The sequence below is a fragment of the Neofelis nebulosa genome, chromosome 1, assembly GCF_028018385.1.
Source record: "Neofelis nebulosa isolate mNeoNeb1 chromosome 1, mNeoNeb1.pri, whole genome shotgun sequence".
NCBI lineage: Eukaryota > Metazoa > Chordata > Mammalia > Carnivora > Felidae > Neofelis > Neofelis nebulosa.
In genome coordinates this window covers 67,468,202-67,484,980 of record NC_080782.1, presented here as the reverse complement: position 1 = coordinate 67,484,980, position 16,779 = coordinate 67,468,202, and the positions used below count along the sequence as shown (strand labels likewise).

The window sequence follows — 16,779 nt, the reverse complement described above, 5'->3', positions numbered from 1 at the left end:
TGGTTTCCTGGGGCATCCACACAGTGACCTTCCCTAAGCTCAGCCTGTGTACATCACACCCTACTGCAAAGCTTCCAGTGATTTCTCACTGTCCTCAGGACAGCACAGTAGGCTTCAGCCAGATCAAATCCTCTTCCCCCTGGGGGTCTTTATCCTTGGCGTTCCATTGACGTGGACCGACCTCTCCGCCCCAGCCCTCTTCCTCAAGTTAGTGCCCACTGTCCACTGGGTCCCAGTTCAGGAAACCTGTCCCAAATCTCCACATCTGGGTTCCGTGTTGGGTCTGTGCCCTTCCATCGCACTGGGAATTGATCCTCAGCCTTAGGTCACCGTGTGACGATCACCTGTGTCCCTCTCTGGAATGTAAACCCCTGAAACTGCCTCCAGTCCCCATCAGGACCCACTCACATCTATCACATGAAGGGATGACTGGAAAACAGCCAGGTCTTGGGAGAGGTGGCCCAGCCGGGTGCCACGGCCATGAACTCCCTTTGCTCCCTTCTTAGGTGAGAGGTGGGCAGAGTGTAGTGGTGGCCCTTTGTGAAGCATGCTCCAAAGTTCTTAGTTGTTTAGGCAGGGACCATTCACTGCCACACCAATCAGCAAGCTGCTTCCTTTCCAGGTACTAACTCTCTCAGGGACACCCCTCCATTTGGGCTGTGAGATGCCATTCATTAGACTGGCAAGTCAACATATGTCTCCATGTCCTGGGCCGGAAACAAACTGGGGTCTGGAGAAGCTAGCATTTATTAGCAATAGAAAGTAGGACGTAGAAAACAGAGGTTCACTACCCTGGGGTGAGGGATGTAATTCTTTAGGGTCCAGAGTATTTTTTTCTCCAATGCAATATTTGGAATAATTCTGAGATACAGTATGATGGAATGAGCTTGGATTCTAGAGAAAAAGACTTCTGGGCTCATGGGAATGCGAGTTTGAGAGATGACACCACCTGACCGCCCACACTCTGTGACACTCTCTACGTGATCCAGTGCTTGCCTTCCTACTCATTTGCCTCAGCTGCTTCCGGCTTCCCGCCTCACCCACGGCGGAAATGCCAAGCTGAGGTGGCAACACGGATGAGAGGGGGGAGGACGGTGAGCCAAATCTGGGTTAAATCCCGATTCTGCCACTTATCAGCTGTGAGACCCCTGACTTCATGTGAGCCTCATTTCCCTCATGTAAATGGGGGTACCTACTCCTTCAGAGATGAGATTTACAGGAGGCAGCAAAAGCAATGATCAGTTCAGACGTGACCAACAGGCGATGGCTGCTGTGCGAGGTGGGGGAGCCAAGGAGGCAGCCCGGTACCAGACCACTGGACGCCAGCACAGATCACTCCTCACTCCACTCATCAGACTATGGCATATGAAAATGCTTTCACTAGTACATAAAGTGCAAGTTTTCAAAAACGTGGATCTGACATACACCTGGGTGGCTCAGTTGGTTAAGCATCTGACTCTGGTTCAGGTCGTGATCTCATGGTTCGTAAGTTCGAGCCCCGCATTGGTCAGGTGCTGTGCCGTCAGTGCAGAGCTTGCTTTGGATCCTCTGTCCCCTGTCTCTCTGCCCCTCCCTGCTTACACTCTCTCAAAACTAAATAAAACGTTAAAAAAAAAAAGTGGATTTGGTTTTTTTGCACCCAAAACGTTACCTTCTTTAAGGTATCTAGAATAGCTTGTAGTCCTCACGCAAATAAGGAAATTGAGGCTGTGGGGCAGTGAGGGGTGGTGGCGGTCACTGAGTGGGAAGAGCCCCAGGGGTCCCCGTGCCTTCGTCCTACCTTGCCGGGCTTGTCTTTGCCACCGCTGCTGGTGGAACTGAGGGATCGCATGCGCTGCTCCTTCTGCTCCTCCACCTCGGACTTCAGGTGCTCGATGTGCACCAGGTAGGCCTGCTCCTGGGCCTCCCGCGTGCTCAGCTTCAGCTCCAGCGCCTTCTTCTCCTTCTCCAGGAGGTAGAGCTGGGCCTTCAGCTCGGCCATCTCCTCCTACGGAGCACACATGGTATGAGGCACCCACGCTGTGAGAGCAGGGCCAGGTGTGGGAAAGCAGGCGAGTGACAAGGGGCCCTGAGGGTGTGACCCCCAGCCCTGCGATGGAGTTACCACTTTGCAGCCGGGACAAGATGACTGGGAGGAAATAAGCCAGCTGTCTCTTCCATCTGAAGGACTGATGTGGGGACAAAGCCATGTGCTTTGTCATCCTACAGACCAGAACTGAGATGAATGAAGGAGTTACAGGCAAGCAGATTTTTGGTTCATTCTAAGAACCTAGTAACTGGAACACACGTCCCCTGCTGCCCCTCACCCCCCTCAGCGGGCACACCAGTCTTGCTGGAAACCACTCTTCCGGCACGCACAGGCTGCGCTTGTCAAAGAGGTTGTGAGGGAGGGGCATCCACACAAGGCTGGGCCTGGCTAGCTCCCCACCAATTCCCACTCCCTTTCCCTTTTCCATGGCACCAATCCACATATTCAATGCCCCCTGGTGGCACCCTTGGCACCCTGCAGCTGAGCCAGGGTATCACCTCAGCTCTTGTCTACCTCAGGAGGCCCAAATAAAATCACTAGAAACTGAGTCCTTCAGAGGTGACTACTCATTAGATAGCTTTGCAAAGTGTCTTAGAGAACTCAAATTAGAGTTTTCTGGGGAGACAAACAAGTAACTCCAAAACAGGGAAATGCTACCTTGGGACCAGCAGCCAGAAAACAATAGCCACCAGCACTTACTGAGCATGTAACGCTGCTTTAAAGGTTTATACAAAGTAACCCATTTAATTCTTCCAACCTGAGATAGATATTATGAGCATCTCCATACTTGGATGAGAAACTGAGGCACACAGACAGAAATCCACCTGCCCGCAATTACTGCATAAACTGGTGGCCAGAGTTTGAACCCAGGCTGTCTGGCTCAGAGCCCAGGCTCTTAACCACTAAGCTACAGTCCCTCCCTCAAGGTGGGCCCATGCATGACTCTTGTCATGTGATTCCACCAGTACATGACTGCCAGGTCAGTCTTCCCACCTATCTCTGGGATAGACTCTCTATAACTGAGTTTCTATAACTGAGTCTGAGCCTTGAGAAGGATTCACCTAGGTCACTGATTCTTGTTATCCCTGAATGGATCCTTCGAGGTAATAAGCCATGGGCCTAGTGTACTCTTCTTGATAAGCCAGACCTGGAGTGTAGATGTTCTCACCTTCCAGAGTGTGGGGAAATACCTAGAGGACACCTACTATGGCTTATAATATTCAGATCAGGGTAGAGGGAGGGGGCATTAGACATGCAGAGGGCAAGGTGCTCAGTGGCTACTCAAAAGAAGACTCCAGATCTTTCATAAAGATGAGATTATAAAACCAGAATGAAAGGTGGTTCCATACACCGGAGCCTTCTCATCTTTTGCCATTAGAAGCAGAATTCTGAAGGTTCTGGCAATACTGCATACTGAGCTAATGGGGACAGTCACACCCAGAACAAACATAAATAAATGCAAGCTCAAAAGAAGGAAAAATGAATCCATGGGTGCCAGAAATGAAGAGGGGAACTCTGCCCAAGAGGAAAGGCAAAGTGGCCATAGTACAGGCCAATGGAGGTGTCGGACCAGGATGAAGGCCCTAGGATCTAGGGCTTTTGGCACCTGTGCTAAGGGCAGGGCTGAGTGCCAGAACAGAGACCCTCTACATGAGCCAGGACTCTCAAAGTACTGCCTAGAGTAAAAGACTAGATTTATTTTCTGGAGATGTGGTGAGGGAACTTATCCCTCAAGGTCTGGGTGGGAAAAGGAAGAGCCTCTTTTGAGGAACCAGAACCACAAACTTGTCATGTGAAGATGTGAAACAGGAATCCTAAGCAAAGAATGTAAGAGAAACTAGTTCTCAGTCTTTGAAACCCATGGGTCCAAACAGATCCACACACAGAACTATTCTGTAGGGACATCTACTACCCAAGAGGACTTGGTAGAAGATACAATCTCCACTGAAGATGAGCTGGTGTTCTCCCAACCCACACAGAGAGAAAATGGAAATGAATCATGATGAGATAAAATCCACCTTTATAAGAACCAGAAATAACAGGCCAAACACTAGAAAACAAATCTTTAAAACAAAGAGAGAAAGAAGAGTTGTAACAGAAGGAAAGGCTATTCAAAAAAGAGTGGATTTGAAAAGCAACCAAGTAGATCGTCTAGAGACAAAAAGTTCATGTACAGGAAGTGAAAAACCCAGAAAACTTGAGCGTCTCAGCAATTGTATCCTAGAGTGAAATGGTGAAATCCAACATAACCTGCTGCTAGTGGCCCTGGAATGGTGCGCATACCCTTGAACATGCTGTGTAGGGAAGGGAGAGGACTCTGATGTTTATCCTTCAAAAACCTCAGAGGAAGGGAACCAAGCCAGATGGCTGGCAATGGCTGCCTCTGGATCATATTATGGGTTATTTTCTCCCAGCTTTTTATAATTTCTGCTCTTTTAGATAATTTCTATGATGTATACACATTTTATTTTCAAATAGCAAAGGGAATATTAGAGCCTTTATTCCACCAAAAAAGTCTTTCTTGGCCAGAGTAACCCGGAATTTATCGCACAACATGTTGGCTTGAACATAAAAAGGAAATCCTTAGTCTTTGGCCAAAGGAAACGTGTTTGGAACACATAACGAAAGGGCAGCTTCACAGCTCATGCTGTGGGGTGCAAAGGCCCACAAAGAGGGCTCCTAATTGGGGAAAAAGGCACTGTGATGATGGACCCAATGCCTGGTTCTTGGGCAATGAGCAGAGACATCAGCCAAGGGTTCATGAGGATTCCCCAGAGGGAACAAAAGTCAGGGTCTGAGTTGAGTGGGAAGGACACGATAAATCAGCTTAGAAGCAAAGAAGCTGATTCCTAATTTACTGCCACATCCCAAGGTCTTCCCAGGCTTCAGTTAGACTCAAGACTGAGCAATCGCTGAGGACAGGGACACATTAAGCAAGTGACCCGAGTGTGTTGGGCTGACCACAGCTGGCAGCTCCTCTCTGCTCTCCAGAGGTGAGCTAACCAGAGGGGACCCTGCTCTTTTCTGAGGACAATGTTGGTCCCAACAGGAGACACCAGTTACTAGCTATTAATTCAGCACTTCCTTGACCACCTGGCCCAGTGGACCTGCCTATGGTTTTAAGCTGGCTTCTGTCCCTGAGCCCCTCCCTCACGTCTCAGTACCTGGGAGTAAGAGACACTGCAGAATCCAAGGCTGTGCGAACCACACTTTTGTGCAGAGGAGAATGGAGTTTGGAGAGAAGGCTTGGTAACACGGCTCCTGGCCCTGACTCCCCATGTTAGCAGGTCTGGCAGCAGAGTCCTGTGCAGAACTAAGACCTGCAGGAGCAGCCCTTACCAGTGCCCACCTCTGCCACAAGCAGAGAGCTGGTTGCAGCCATAAAGGAGCTCGGTCCTGGCAAGTGGTTCTTCATTTCCACTCCAATTGGGTGTATGCAATACAACACACTCTGACCTGAACTTCCTGGAGTTCTCCCAGGCCCCACAAGGTAAGGATAGAGTCCACGACTGCCTTCACTTCAAACACCAGCCATGAGTGCTGGGGGTGGGTGAGGTGGGGAGGGGGTTGTCCCAGGTCACTTGCACTTCCCACCAACTGCTTCCAAAAACCAGGTTTCCACAATCCACTCATGATCAGTAACTTGCTAGACTCCAGAAAGCACTACCTATATCTAGTTTTACCATAAAGGGTGCACACAGGGTGTGCCTGGAAGCATGCTGAATGCAGATCTTCTCTGCTTCAGTGTCGAGGAATTTCACTGGGGTTTCAGGACTAGGCACAATTGATGAAATCGCAGGCCACCCAGTGGAACTCAATCTGCAGCACTCCCTACCCTCACCGGGGGTCAAGGGGCTGGAAATCCCAACTCTATAATCACATGCTAGATCCTTCCAGGGACAGCCCTGGTATTGCAGCTTCCAGGGGGCCTGCCTCCTTAGCATAACAAAGACACTCGGGAAATTCCAAGGGTTTGCAAACTCTTGGCCTGAATTGGGAACAGACACCAGATATAGTCTTACGGCACCACAGCAGTCTTCAGAGAAAGCACTCAGGAGAGTAAGGCCAAGTGCTTGGCACCCCTGGCCGGAAACATGCAGAGTGTGTGCTGCTGAAGGGATGGCAGTTTAACCACTTCTCAATGAGGGGCACCAGCTTTCCAAGAGAGCTCCCCCTGCTCTAAAGATGCCAGCAGATAACTCAGCCAGCTGGGCAAACAGCCCAAGATCTTGTCAGAAACACTGACCTGAACAGCGCTGGGAAACTTCACCAGAGAGCAGAATGATACAAGCAGGCTACCCATGGCACCAAAGGGACAAGGGCGTCAGGAAACTGGGGCTCTGGTCCAAGTTATGCACCGGCCCTTGCCCTATCCTCCCCCACTCCACATTAACATTAGCCTCAACCCAAGAAGCACCATAAGCTTCTGGAGATTAGGGGTCCTTTTATGTGGACACAGGCCAACCTGGAGGGATCTCATCTGGCTTCTCTTGGAGAATGAGATGTTCCAAAGCTGAGCTGGGACACCCCTAGGCATTCTCCTGAGTTCAGCTGACCCCTCTCTAGGGACATATCCAGCTCAAGTGACCCCAGGCACACTGATACTATTCCTGCCTACAAATGAGGCTCTGGCTGTCCTCCAGAGGGAGGTGACTGAACCTAGACGGGGTTGATATGTCATCATCGTGGACCTGCTTTCAGAGGGCCTTTTCTTGTCTCCCCCTGATGACATGGAAGCAAATGGGCACAGGGTTCCAGGGGGCCCCACCCCCACGGTACCTTCATGGCCATCAGTTCCTGCATTAGCACGGCATTTTCCAGATCCAGCCGCTGGCTGTCCCCCCGGGGCTTAACATCATAGCTGAGGGGATCGATGTGGATGCTCTCCAGCTCCAGCATGGTCAGCTTGACTGCGGCCCTGTCATTCTTGAGCTGCTGGATGTAATCCTTCAGCCTTTGCTCATCTTCTTTAGTGAACTCCGTGTCGCAGCTACTGGCTGTGGAGCTGGTTGTGCTGAGGAGACAGAGAAAACCCATCATGTTCCCCAGCCACTGCGAACAGGTCTTTTTCCTGACTCTTCTCCATACCCATCTCTCCAATGGTGTTTAAATAGTAATCTCCCTGCACCTCCAAAAAAGAAAAAAAAAAGCATTCTTCATGGCATGGTAAATTGATACAACCTTTTAATAGAGAAATAAGTCTGAAGAGTAACAGAAATGCTTACACCCTTTAACACAACATGTGGACCCTAAAAATGAATTCTGAGGAAATAATCCCACCGAAGCAACAAGATACACCCAAACATATTTCATGGCATAGAGGGTGTAGTTAGTTATGGTACATTCCAAAAGGCCGTAAGTGATGTGGACATTACAGTAATAATTATGACAATGGTAGAAATATTTTAAGTGGAGAAATAGGATGAAAAGTAGTATATAATAAAAAAAAAAATCGGTGTATATGTGGACAGGACCTAAAAAGGGGAGATGTTAAGGAATAAAGCTGGAGAACAAAATGCCTATGGTGTGATCTATAGACGTGCGTGTGTGCACATACTCACTTGCGCAAACACATGTCCAGGACTTTGAAAGCAATCCCCTCGGGGTGGCAGTGGAAGGTGTGGTAGAGAAAGGGGAGTGCTGTACCGTGAAACAAACCCCTACGTGTGTGTGCTGTTACTGTGACAACTTAGAAAAGCAGGATGCCCCTGGCCTCCCTGCCATTCCTCCTGCATCATGGCTGAGTATAGCATCCACCACAGGGACTCAGGCCCATCCAAGCGGCCCTTGGATGCTCATGCTGAACGGTGATGGCTGCCAGACCTGAGGAGCACTTAGGATGAACCCTGAGAACATGGTGGCCCATGAAGGTTTGTGTGGGACCCAGACCACCATGCAGGAACAAGCATCATAGGAAAACTCAGGCTCTGGCTCTTAGAGAGGGCTCTGGCTTTTTCTGGCAGTGGGCAGGCTGCCCCCACTGGCTCAGAATGAGGCCCTCTGCACCCTGTCAGTCCTCGAGCATTGAGGCCAGTGTGGACCTACAGTTTCTCTGGATCTACACTAGACTTACCTACACTTGATGCAGTCCTCATGGCTCTGGCCTTAGCACAATGGCAGACAAACAGGCAGAGGCCCATTTAACTATCATCAAAACAGGCCAGTTTGGCATTACCATCTGTTGTTACCAATTTGGTGACTGAGGCTCAGAGATATTAGGTGGCTTGCTCGGTCATGAGGCCAGACACCGGACTTGGACCACCGTCTTCGCATGCCTCAGGCCAGCATTCACACAGCTCGCATTTGTAGAAGCTGTGCCAGGAACAAGGAGCAGTCTCCATGGGCTGCTGGCTGCCGTAGGCCCAGGCCTGCCCTCCTCACCTCAGCCTAGAACAGGGGTAACAGGCCTGGGACCCCAACTCAGCAGATGCAATTGCTCTATAACCTAGGTGTGACCAAGGCCCATTCCACTTTTATGGGATTGACACATATCTAGACACATTATCTAGAAGACTAGGCTTCTGCGGAGACACAGGTGAGGAGAGGTGATAAGCTAGAGCTCCCCCACTCAGCTGGCCGTGCACAGGAGGAAGAGAACCCCCTAGGGCTTGGGTGATCTTCAAGTCAGAGAACTCCCGCTGGGATTGGAAGCTCCTGAGGACCACAGACTCTGGGATTGCTCCCCCCACCCCCCACTCTCTTCAGCCCATCAGGACAGGTAGGATGTATCTCATAGATGAAGGGAGCAAGATCAGCCTGATCAACATACAACACCTCCTCCTCATAGGCTGCGACGGTTAATTTTGTGTGGCAACTGGGCTGGGCTACAGTACCCAGTTGCTTGGCCAAACACCCATCTAAATGTAACTGTGAAGGTATTTTTAGATGTGTTAACATTTACATCAGACTTTGAGTAAAGCAGACTACCATCCATGATGTAGGTGAGTCTTGTCGAATCAGTTGAAGGTCTTCAGAGAAAAGACCCAATATCCCCCCCGTCCCAAAAAGAAGAAATTCTGCCTCCAGACAGCCTTCAGATTCAAAACTGCCACATCAAGTCTTCCTTGGATCTCCAGCCAGTCTGCCTGTCCTACAGATTTACTACTTGCCAGCCCCCATAATCATATGAGCCCATACCTTAAAATTAGTCAGTCACTCTATTCATATATTGACATACCCCCACCCTATCCCTATTGGTCCTGTTTCTCTGGAGAACCTAATTCAGAGGTGCTACCTTTACCTGTGACCCAGGCATCTTCTACACTTTGTAGATTTACTGGTAGCCTGACTCAACCTTTCTGTGCCTATCTCCCCAGCTATAAAAGGTAAAGTGTTTAGAACAGTGCCTAGCACATGGTAAGCACTCGACAAATGTAGCTATCATTCATTTAAATAATACTGGAGTACCACTATGGGGTACTCTTCTAGGCCCTAGAAAAATCTGTGCTCTCATAGAACTCATTTTCTAATAGGGGAGACAAACAAGTAAAATAAGCAGTATATCAGACAGTGAGCAGTACCATGGAGAAAAAGGAAGCAGTTATGGGTAGCACAAAGAGAAGATGGAATTATTCTTTGCAACAGGGTTATAGGGAGGGCCTGCATGATAAAATTACATAAAGCAGACCTCATGGAGGTGAGAAAGGCAACTGTGTGGATTTCTGGAGGAAGAGTGATCTAAGCAGAGGACACACTGAATGCAAAGGCCCTGAGGCAGTGGGTGTGGCCATCAAGAATTAGACTGTGGCTGAGTCAGAGACAGCTAAGGGAGAGGGAGGAAGAGAACTGGTCAGAGAGGAGAGTTATGTAGGGGAGGTGGCAGGGTGCCAGGTCATGTCAGGTTTTATCAGGTTTTTTCTCCAGAATTAGAATGGAAGCCATTGGAAGGTTTGTAACAAGGGTGATGTGATCTGCCTTACATCTTAATAGGTTCCCTTTGGCCACTGTGCTGAGGGGAGATGCAGGGAGACCCATTCTGGGCTATTGCAACAACCTCGGGAAGAGATGGTGGGAGCTGGGAAGGCAGAAAGGAGGATAAAATTGTTATTATCAATCACCACTACTTTGTTTTCTCAAGCTGTATTTTATTTTAATTTATTTATTATGAGAGTGACAGAGACAGCATGAGTGGGGGAGGGGCAGAGAGAAAGAGAATCCCAAGCAGGCTCCACACTGTCAGCACGGAGACCGATGTTGGGCTCGAACTCACAAACCATGAGATCATGACCTGAGCTGAAATCCAAAGTCAGATGCTCGACTGATTGAGCCATCTAGGCACCCTCAACCTGCATTTTAAAAAGGATGAGAAGGGAGAGGCAGGAACACCCTCTGGCTGGAACACTTGAGGGACAATTTCCCTGAGAAATGAAGCAGCTCAAGAGAAGGGAACAAGCTAACAATACCCCCAGCAGAGGGCGCTGGGGAGGCCAGTGGGACTTCTGAAGGAGAGGGACTTTCTAAGAGAGGAAACAGTCTTCCTCCTTCTAAGGGAGGAAACAGCCTCCCTCAGCATCTCAGCCTTCTCCAGTAAAGAACTGCCTCCCTGAGCCAGAAGGGGTGGGGGCAGGCATGCCTGGAACAAAACCATTCAAGTAGGGCTCAGGGCTCACCTCAACATGGACACGGAGGGACAGACATCCAAATGTCCCACAGACAAATAAGCAAACTGAAGTGGTGGCATTGTTCTCAAAGCATTCCACGGGGCTGAGTGTGTTTGCAGGCGCGGCATGTTTGGACAGCGCGGCGCTGGGAAACATCAACACTTCTCCTCCAGTGACTCGGGAGGAGGCTTCAGGTATGAGATCCTTTCCCGTGAAGATGGGGCTCTGGACCAGAGGTTCGCTTTACAACCCTCGTCCTTCCTTACATTAACACTTATTTTGAAGAATTTTAAACACACAGAAAAACACAGAGATTCGCCAACACCCATGTGCCTACCACCCCGACGACTTTTTTGTCATATTGTCTTTGGCCTACTTTTTTAGCACTAGAACCCTTAGACTTGAGGTAACGTTTGTTATCTTTCACTTAAAAAAGAATTTTCAAAATTCAAAGAGAACTAGAAGCTAGAGTTCTGTAATTAGCCTGCAGGCACTGAAATGATACGACTTTGGCAGATTTTCCATTTAGCAGGACTGGCGTACCCCAGTGGTTGTCAAAGAGTAGTTGCTGGTCTAGCTGGAGCAGCCTCGCCTAGGAAGTTGTTAGGAACGCACATTCCCAGCTCCACTCCCAAGACCTCTAGAATGGGGAAGGAGCAGAACCCAGCAATCTGTATTTTCATGTACCCTCTCATCATCCTGAGGCACAGCTAGATTTGAGAACAACTGGTCTACCCCACAGGGTAAGTAGGCATTTGCACAGTAGCCTACGAGGTAACAGGACCTTTCCGAAATTCTCTAGGGAGAGGCCACTACACTCTTGGGCTGATCTGGCCGGTGCCAGGGATTATGGGATCTCTGGTATCAGACAGACCTGAGTAACTGTGCCTCCTCTGACACTGCCTAGCTTTATGGCCCAGATGAAATGACCCATCCTTCCTGGGCTGCAGTAATGTGGGGATACGAATAGCTCCCACATCACCAGGTTGTTAGAAAGGAGACAGTGGGTCCTGAAGCAGGCAGGGCCAGCTAGTGTAGCACTCCTTCTGGAGGAGGAGAGACAGCTGTGCCAACATCTAGCACCTCCCTACACAGACTTAGGGGCTCCCTCTCGCTACCTAGCAAGTCAGGCAGAATACTTCAGCTGAGGAAGAAGCAATGCAGCAAGTGCTTGACCAAACTTGAGAAACCACCTAAAACTGTCTAGGAAACACCAATGTGAGTGGGCAGGGCTGACAGGCTTAGGGGTCTCCTTGAACCCTTGAACACCCCTTAGGGGTGTCTGGGGCCTGATACTAGGCCAGGTAGGGAGGGCCTTTATTTCACCGTCTCAACCATGGGTATAATTTTCAGAAAAGAAGAAAAAAGACCCCTCCACAGATCTACCCTTCTGGGAAGCTCAGCACTCTAAAATGCTCTTACCGGGATAAAGTTTGATTTCCAGATAAGTACCTCGTCCCCACAGCCCCTCTGGCCTCCCTCTCTCCCTTCTGGGAAGCAAGGGGGGAGCAGACCAGGGTTAATTACAATTCTGCTTTGTGCCCTAATGTTCCAGTGCAGAATATGATCATGACAAGTGTAAAAGGCAGGGAAGCCGCTGGCCTCTCCTCTGCCTCCTGCAGACAAAGGCACTACTGGTCTCCCGGGGGCCTGCCGCTGGCTGCTGGGCCCGGGTTAGGTCATCCATTAGCTCTCCCAGCTTGAAATGCTGGATGGTCTCGGCTGTCAAGGGGGAATGAATCACTGTCCACATAGGCCAGTTACTCCCCGTCTCCAGGATGGGAGGCCTGTTCTCTGAGAGGGATTGTGGGGAGGGCCGCAGGTGGGGAGCCCCAGCCCACCCCAGAATGGCTGAGCAGCACATCTTTGCATTCTGCTCTGGCTTTCCAATAAGCTGGGGCAGGTCACATGGGTTTCTCCTTTCCGGGATGTTCTGCTGGAGCCCCCTCCTGCTGGCTTCACTCCACGGCTACGACTTGCCAGCAATCTACAGCCAGCGGGGTGCACGCAGGCCGCCTGGGACACCCCACCATTCTGCCTGCCCTGCACAATGGGACACAGACTCAGGTTTGGTCAAGTAGTCATGGATTTCAAATACCTCTCTTCGGTCCCCCTCCTTCATGTCCCAGCCTCGTCCTCAAGACAACCCCCTATCCTGTTTAGAAGAAAAATCCATTTTTTCTTCAGCCTTGTCTTGTCTTCGCTAAATGCTAGAATGACATTTCACTTCTTTGCCACAAAAAACCAGAGAGGGATTTTTCCTCTAAGTTTTTACCAATCAATGCCTAACCTGGCACCCTAAATTAAGATCTCATTTCCACCAAGGGACAACTCATTTTCAGAAGGAAAAAGCCATCAGGCTGGTCTTCTGTTTTGCTTAGCATTTTAGATTTATTTGGAGGAGGTGGTCAAGGCCAGGTGACATTTGGCCACGTCAGCCACTCCTAAGTGGCCCCATTCTTCCAAGTTGAAGGTAGGCTTTGTCACCTGCCTGCATCTTTTAGTGTCGTGTTGTGGTACTCCCCTCCCTCTCTGGCAATTCTTTGTCACAAAGGACTAAAGACACCTAAATACAATCCTAACTCAGGGCGCCTGGTGGGTCAGTGGATTGAACATCTGACCCTTGATTTCAGCTCGGTCATGATCTCAGGGTCGTGGGATTGAGCCCCCATGTCTGGATTAGAAGGTGAAAGCAGGGCATCGTGAGCTCCACTGCCCTTATTCCAATTTGGGGGTGAGTGGTCAGTCTGGTGGGACCCTGACTCCCAGGAGGTGCCCAGCAGCTCACCCGCAAGGTTACAGTCACAGATCTCCCACGGCTCATCATGATCTCCACCTGACAGTGGGACAAAAAGGACTTAGCTCTAGTCTCTGTGAGGGCAGATTTGCTGAGGCTTCCTCTGTCTTGGCCACATGTCCTTTCATAGATTTAGATCAATGATTGTGCGTCCGTGGAATGAAGTGATATCGTGATGCTTGACAGAAAGGGTGGGCTTGATTAAGGATTCCCTGTTCCCACTTCAACTAGTCCACTGGCCCCTCTGTCATGAGAAGCTGATAAAGGTACCCAGGAAATCAACATTACTTAGCTACTCAGTCCACGGAGACAATTACAACTCCTGACAAAGCTATGATATGGCTATATTTTTCAAAAGTAAAAGAGCAGTGTCTCTGGGCTCCTGCCAACAGTCAACGGAGAGGCTGGCTACCATTTTTATTCCCTTGCTGGTAGCCGCTCTTCTTCTGCTCCTTTCCCAAACCATGACCCTCCTGTCATCAGGAGCTATTTGCCCACTGCCAGCAAGGCATCTGGGAGCCTGACACTCAGCATTCCTTTCCTGAGACCTTGAGGAAGAGCTGACACTGAGTAGAATGCTCTGTGCCAGTTGGTTATAGTGGGAGAAAAGAGGACAACTAGCTTTCTTTCTCCCATAAACTCAACAGGGGGGAATGTCTGAGCTGGAACAGCAAGATGTACACACAGAATTAATCACTGTAATTATAAAAAGGGCTGGTGGTTTGGGACTTTTTCTTGGAGCTCGCATTTAGTATAAAGCCGTCTGGTTGTGTCACGACCACAGAATGTGGTGCGCCACACAAATGGCCTGTGTGTGGTTGTTTGTACCCATCCTGGCTGTTCTGAGTTGGGGGGGAGGGGGCAGAGTGTGGAAGTGAATTTTTAAGAAAGACAATAGAGTGAAATCTGAACTGAAGTCCTCTGTATTTTGATAGACCTATTTGAGACTGAAATTAGTTCAAGGGCCATTCTTTCATGAGGTCATCCTTAAAAATAAAGGCCATGTCCTGAATTGATCTCAACCTGAGTTACTATAGCACCAAAAATTAAATTTATCTAAGAAAACTGTCTTAGAATCAAGGCTCATCTATACATTAAAGAACTTCTAACAAATGTTCATAACCAGGATCTCCACTAAATAGATGGTTAGAGTTCTTACTTTTGACTGACTCCAAATGTATCCCTGATTTGGATGAAAACAAAGTTATTCTGGGGATGGGGAGGTGTGAGGAAAAGATCCACAACACGTCCCTTATAAGCTACTGAAATAGCATATATTCCCTGTCAACTTACTTCTATGTTCACTAATTCAACAATATTGCTGACAACACGAGGTCTACGTTTCTGCTCTAAATGACAGAAATTATACATCATACACATCTGGAAAAGTCATTAAGAAGAGCATCTGCTTGCTGTATTAAAACAGAAGAATGTGGTTTTAAGAAAAAAAATAAATTATGATCTGTGTTTCATGAAATAAGACAGTCGGTGCTGGAGTCACAAGGAAATAATTCCCTTGAGTTTGTGAGCACCTGGACGGCTACGTTGTTGGAAATGTCCCCTCTCCTAAGGCACCAGGTCTGCGACAGGTAGGTAGATGCACTTAGACAGGGGCACCTGGGTGGCTCAGTCAGTTAAGCGTCCGACTTTGGCTCAGGTCATGATCTCACGGTTTGTGTGTTCAAGCCCTGTGTCAGGCTCTGTGCTGACAGTTGGAATCTGGAGCCTGCTTCAGATTCTGTGTCTCCCTCTCCACCTCTCCCCTGCTCATGCTCTGTCTCCCTCTCTCTCAAAAATAAATAAGCATTAAAAAAAAATTAAAAAAAAAAAGATGCACTTAGACAGATGGCTGGGTCCCGGAGATGGGGACATTAGATTGTTTTCAGGCACCAAGAAAACATCAGTCTTTCTCCTTTGGTGCTTGAGATTCGATCCACCCTTATGTGGTTCTTGTCACTTAATTTGCAAGTAGACACTGTTTTTTAATGTCATGATATTCAACCTGGTATAGTGGAAAGAATAATGCGCTTGATGCCAAAGTCCTGGGTCCCAGTCCTGATTTCCCTCTTTCAGCCCTGAGACCTTATCTAGGCAAGTCACTTAGAGATCTCTGAGCCAAGGCTTTCTCACCTGTGTGAGTAGGTAAGTTACTCGTCCTGTCTTTTATGATTTGGCTACCACATGAGAATCTCTAACAAAGTACTTTCTAGATGGAGAACTGATATATAAAGGGAAGGCATTCATGTGCTTCTGTGGTAAGAAATGAGAAGATCACTAGAAAAGGCTTCATTCTGATCCTCTACCCGCCTCCGAAAGAATTCAATGGCTTCAGCAAATTATGCTTAGCAAGGTCTTCACTACTTTCCTCCCCTTGTTTTTCATGTACCCAGTTCAGTTCTTGACTCACAGACACTGAACTTGAACTCAGGTTCGTGATTGGGCGTCTGCTAAGTACCTGCTGTGAATATGGTATCACTCTGGGAAGCAAAGAGATGGGAAAAGAGGAGGCTATTGCCCAAGAAGAGCTTATAACGGGCAGAAGCCCAAGGGGAGGAGGGGAGAGAATGGAGCCTAGAAACAGGATGCAGTGTGAGTCATGGGTGCTTAGGAACTACTTGCAGCAAATGGGCCTTAAGCTACCCCCAAATACCCTTGGAAATCAAGAACTATGAAGAAATGGAAACGGAACAAAATGGGAGAGAGGGAACCAGACAGAAAGGTAGGTTCAGGTTCCATCTTCAGGTGACACTTTCTCAAGCAACTCTCCCCTTCTCTCTGGGCTGTGGTTCCCACGCTGGCCACAGAGAAGGCCCTTTCCAGCCCTTCCGTGTTGAGTCACTGACCCCCAGATGGGGCAGGCTGCAAGCAGGGGGACAATTCCGCCCTCACCCAAACCTCACCGTCTCTGAGAGCTGGGTCACCGCACGTCAAGCCTAGTGAGCAGACCACACGTGGACACACGGCCATTTTGTGGCAGAAGGGCTGCAAATTACCTGGTGTGGCTGTTGGAGGAGAGACTCTCCCAGGGCTGAGCGCTGCAGCCGGCCACGGCAAAGGCGCCCCCGCAGCTGCCATCCAGCTTCATGAGCAGGGCCTTGGCAGCATTCTCAGCTGTCTTCCGGCAGTCGTGAGCACGCTGTAGCATCTGAGTGATGTTGTCATCCCCTGACTGGTCTCCTATGTCGCAAAGAAGCCAAAGGATTAGTCAACCAGGTCTACACAAGCCAAGTCTGGGAGTGAGCTTGGATCATCAGTTCTCAGTTCCTCAGGGCAGAGGTGGCCTGCTGGGGAGAAACTAGCAGTGGATGGCCAATGAAGAGATCCACATGCTGGGCCGGGCTCCATCACTTAGA

The 16,779-nt window shown here is 49.1% G+C and overlaps 1 protein-coding gene across 4 annotated transcripts in view; it reads right to left on the bottom strand.

Annotated features, from left to right (window-relative positions):
- The window catches only part of MCC (MCC regulator of WNT signaling pathway), a 435,778-nt gene that overhangs the window by 23,703 nt on the left and 395,296 nt on the right, over positions 1–16,779 (bottom strand). For all 4 annotated transcript variants that reach the window (XM_058724854.1, XM_058724863.1, XM_058724880.1 and 1 more), the window contains 3 exons: positions 16,420–16,603; positions 6,809–7,043; positions 1,781–1,987 (listed from right to left, as the gene is read on the bottom strand). In XM_058724854.1, coding sequence (XP_058580837.1) covers positions 1,781–1,987; positions 6,809–7,043; positions 16,420–16,603 — 626 coding nt within the window. The remainder of the gene's footprint in view (positions 1–1,780; positions 1,988–6,808; positions 7,044–16,419; positions 16,604–16,779) is intronic.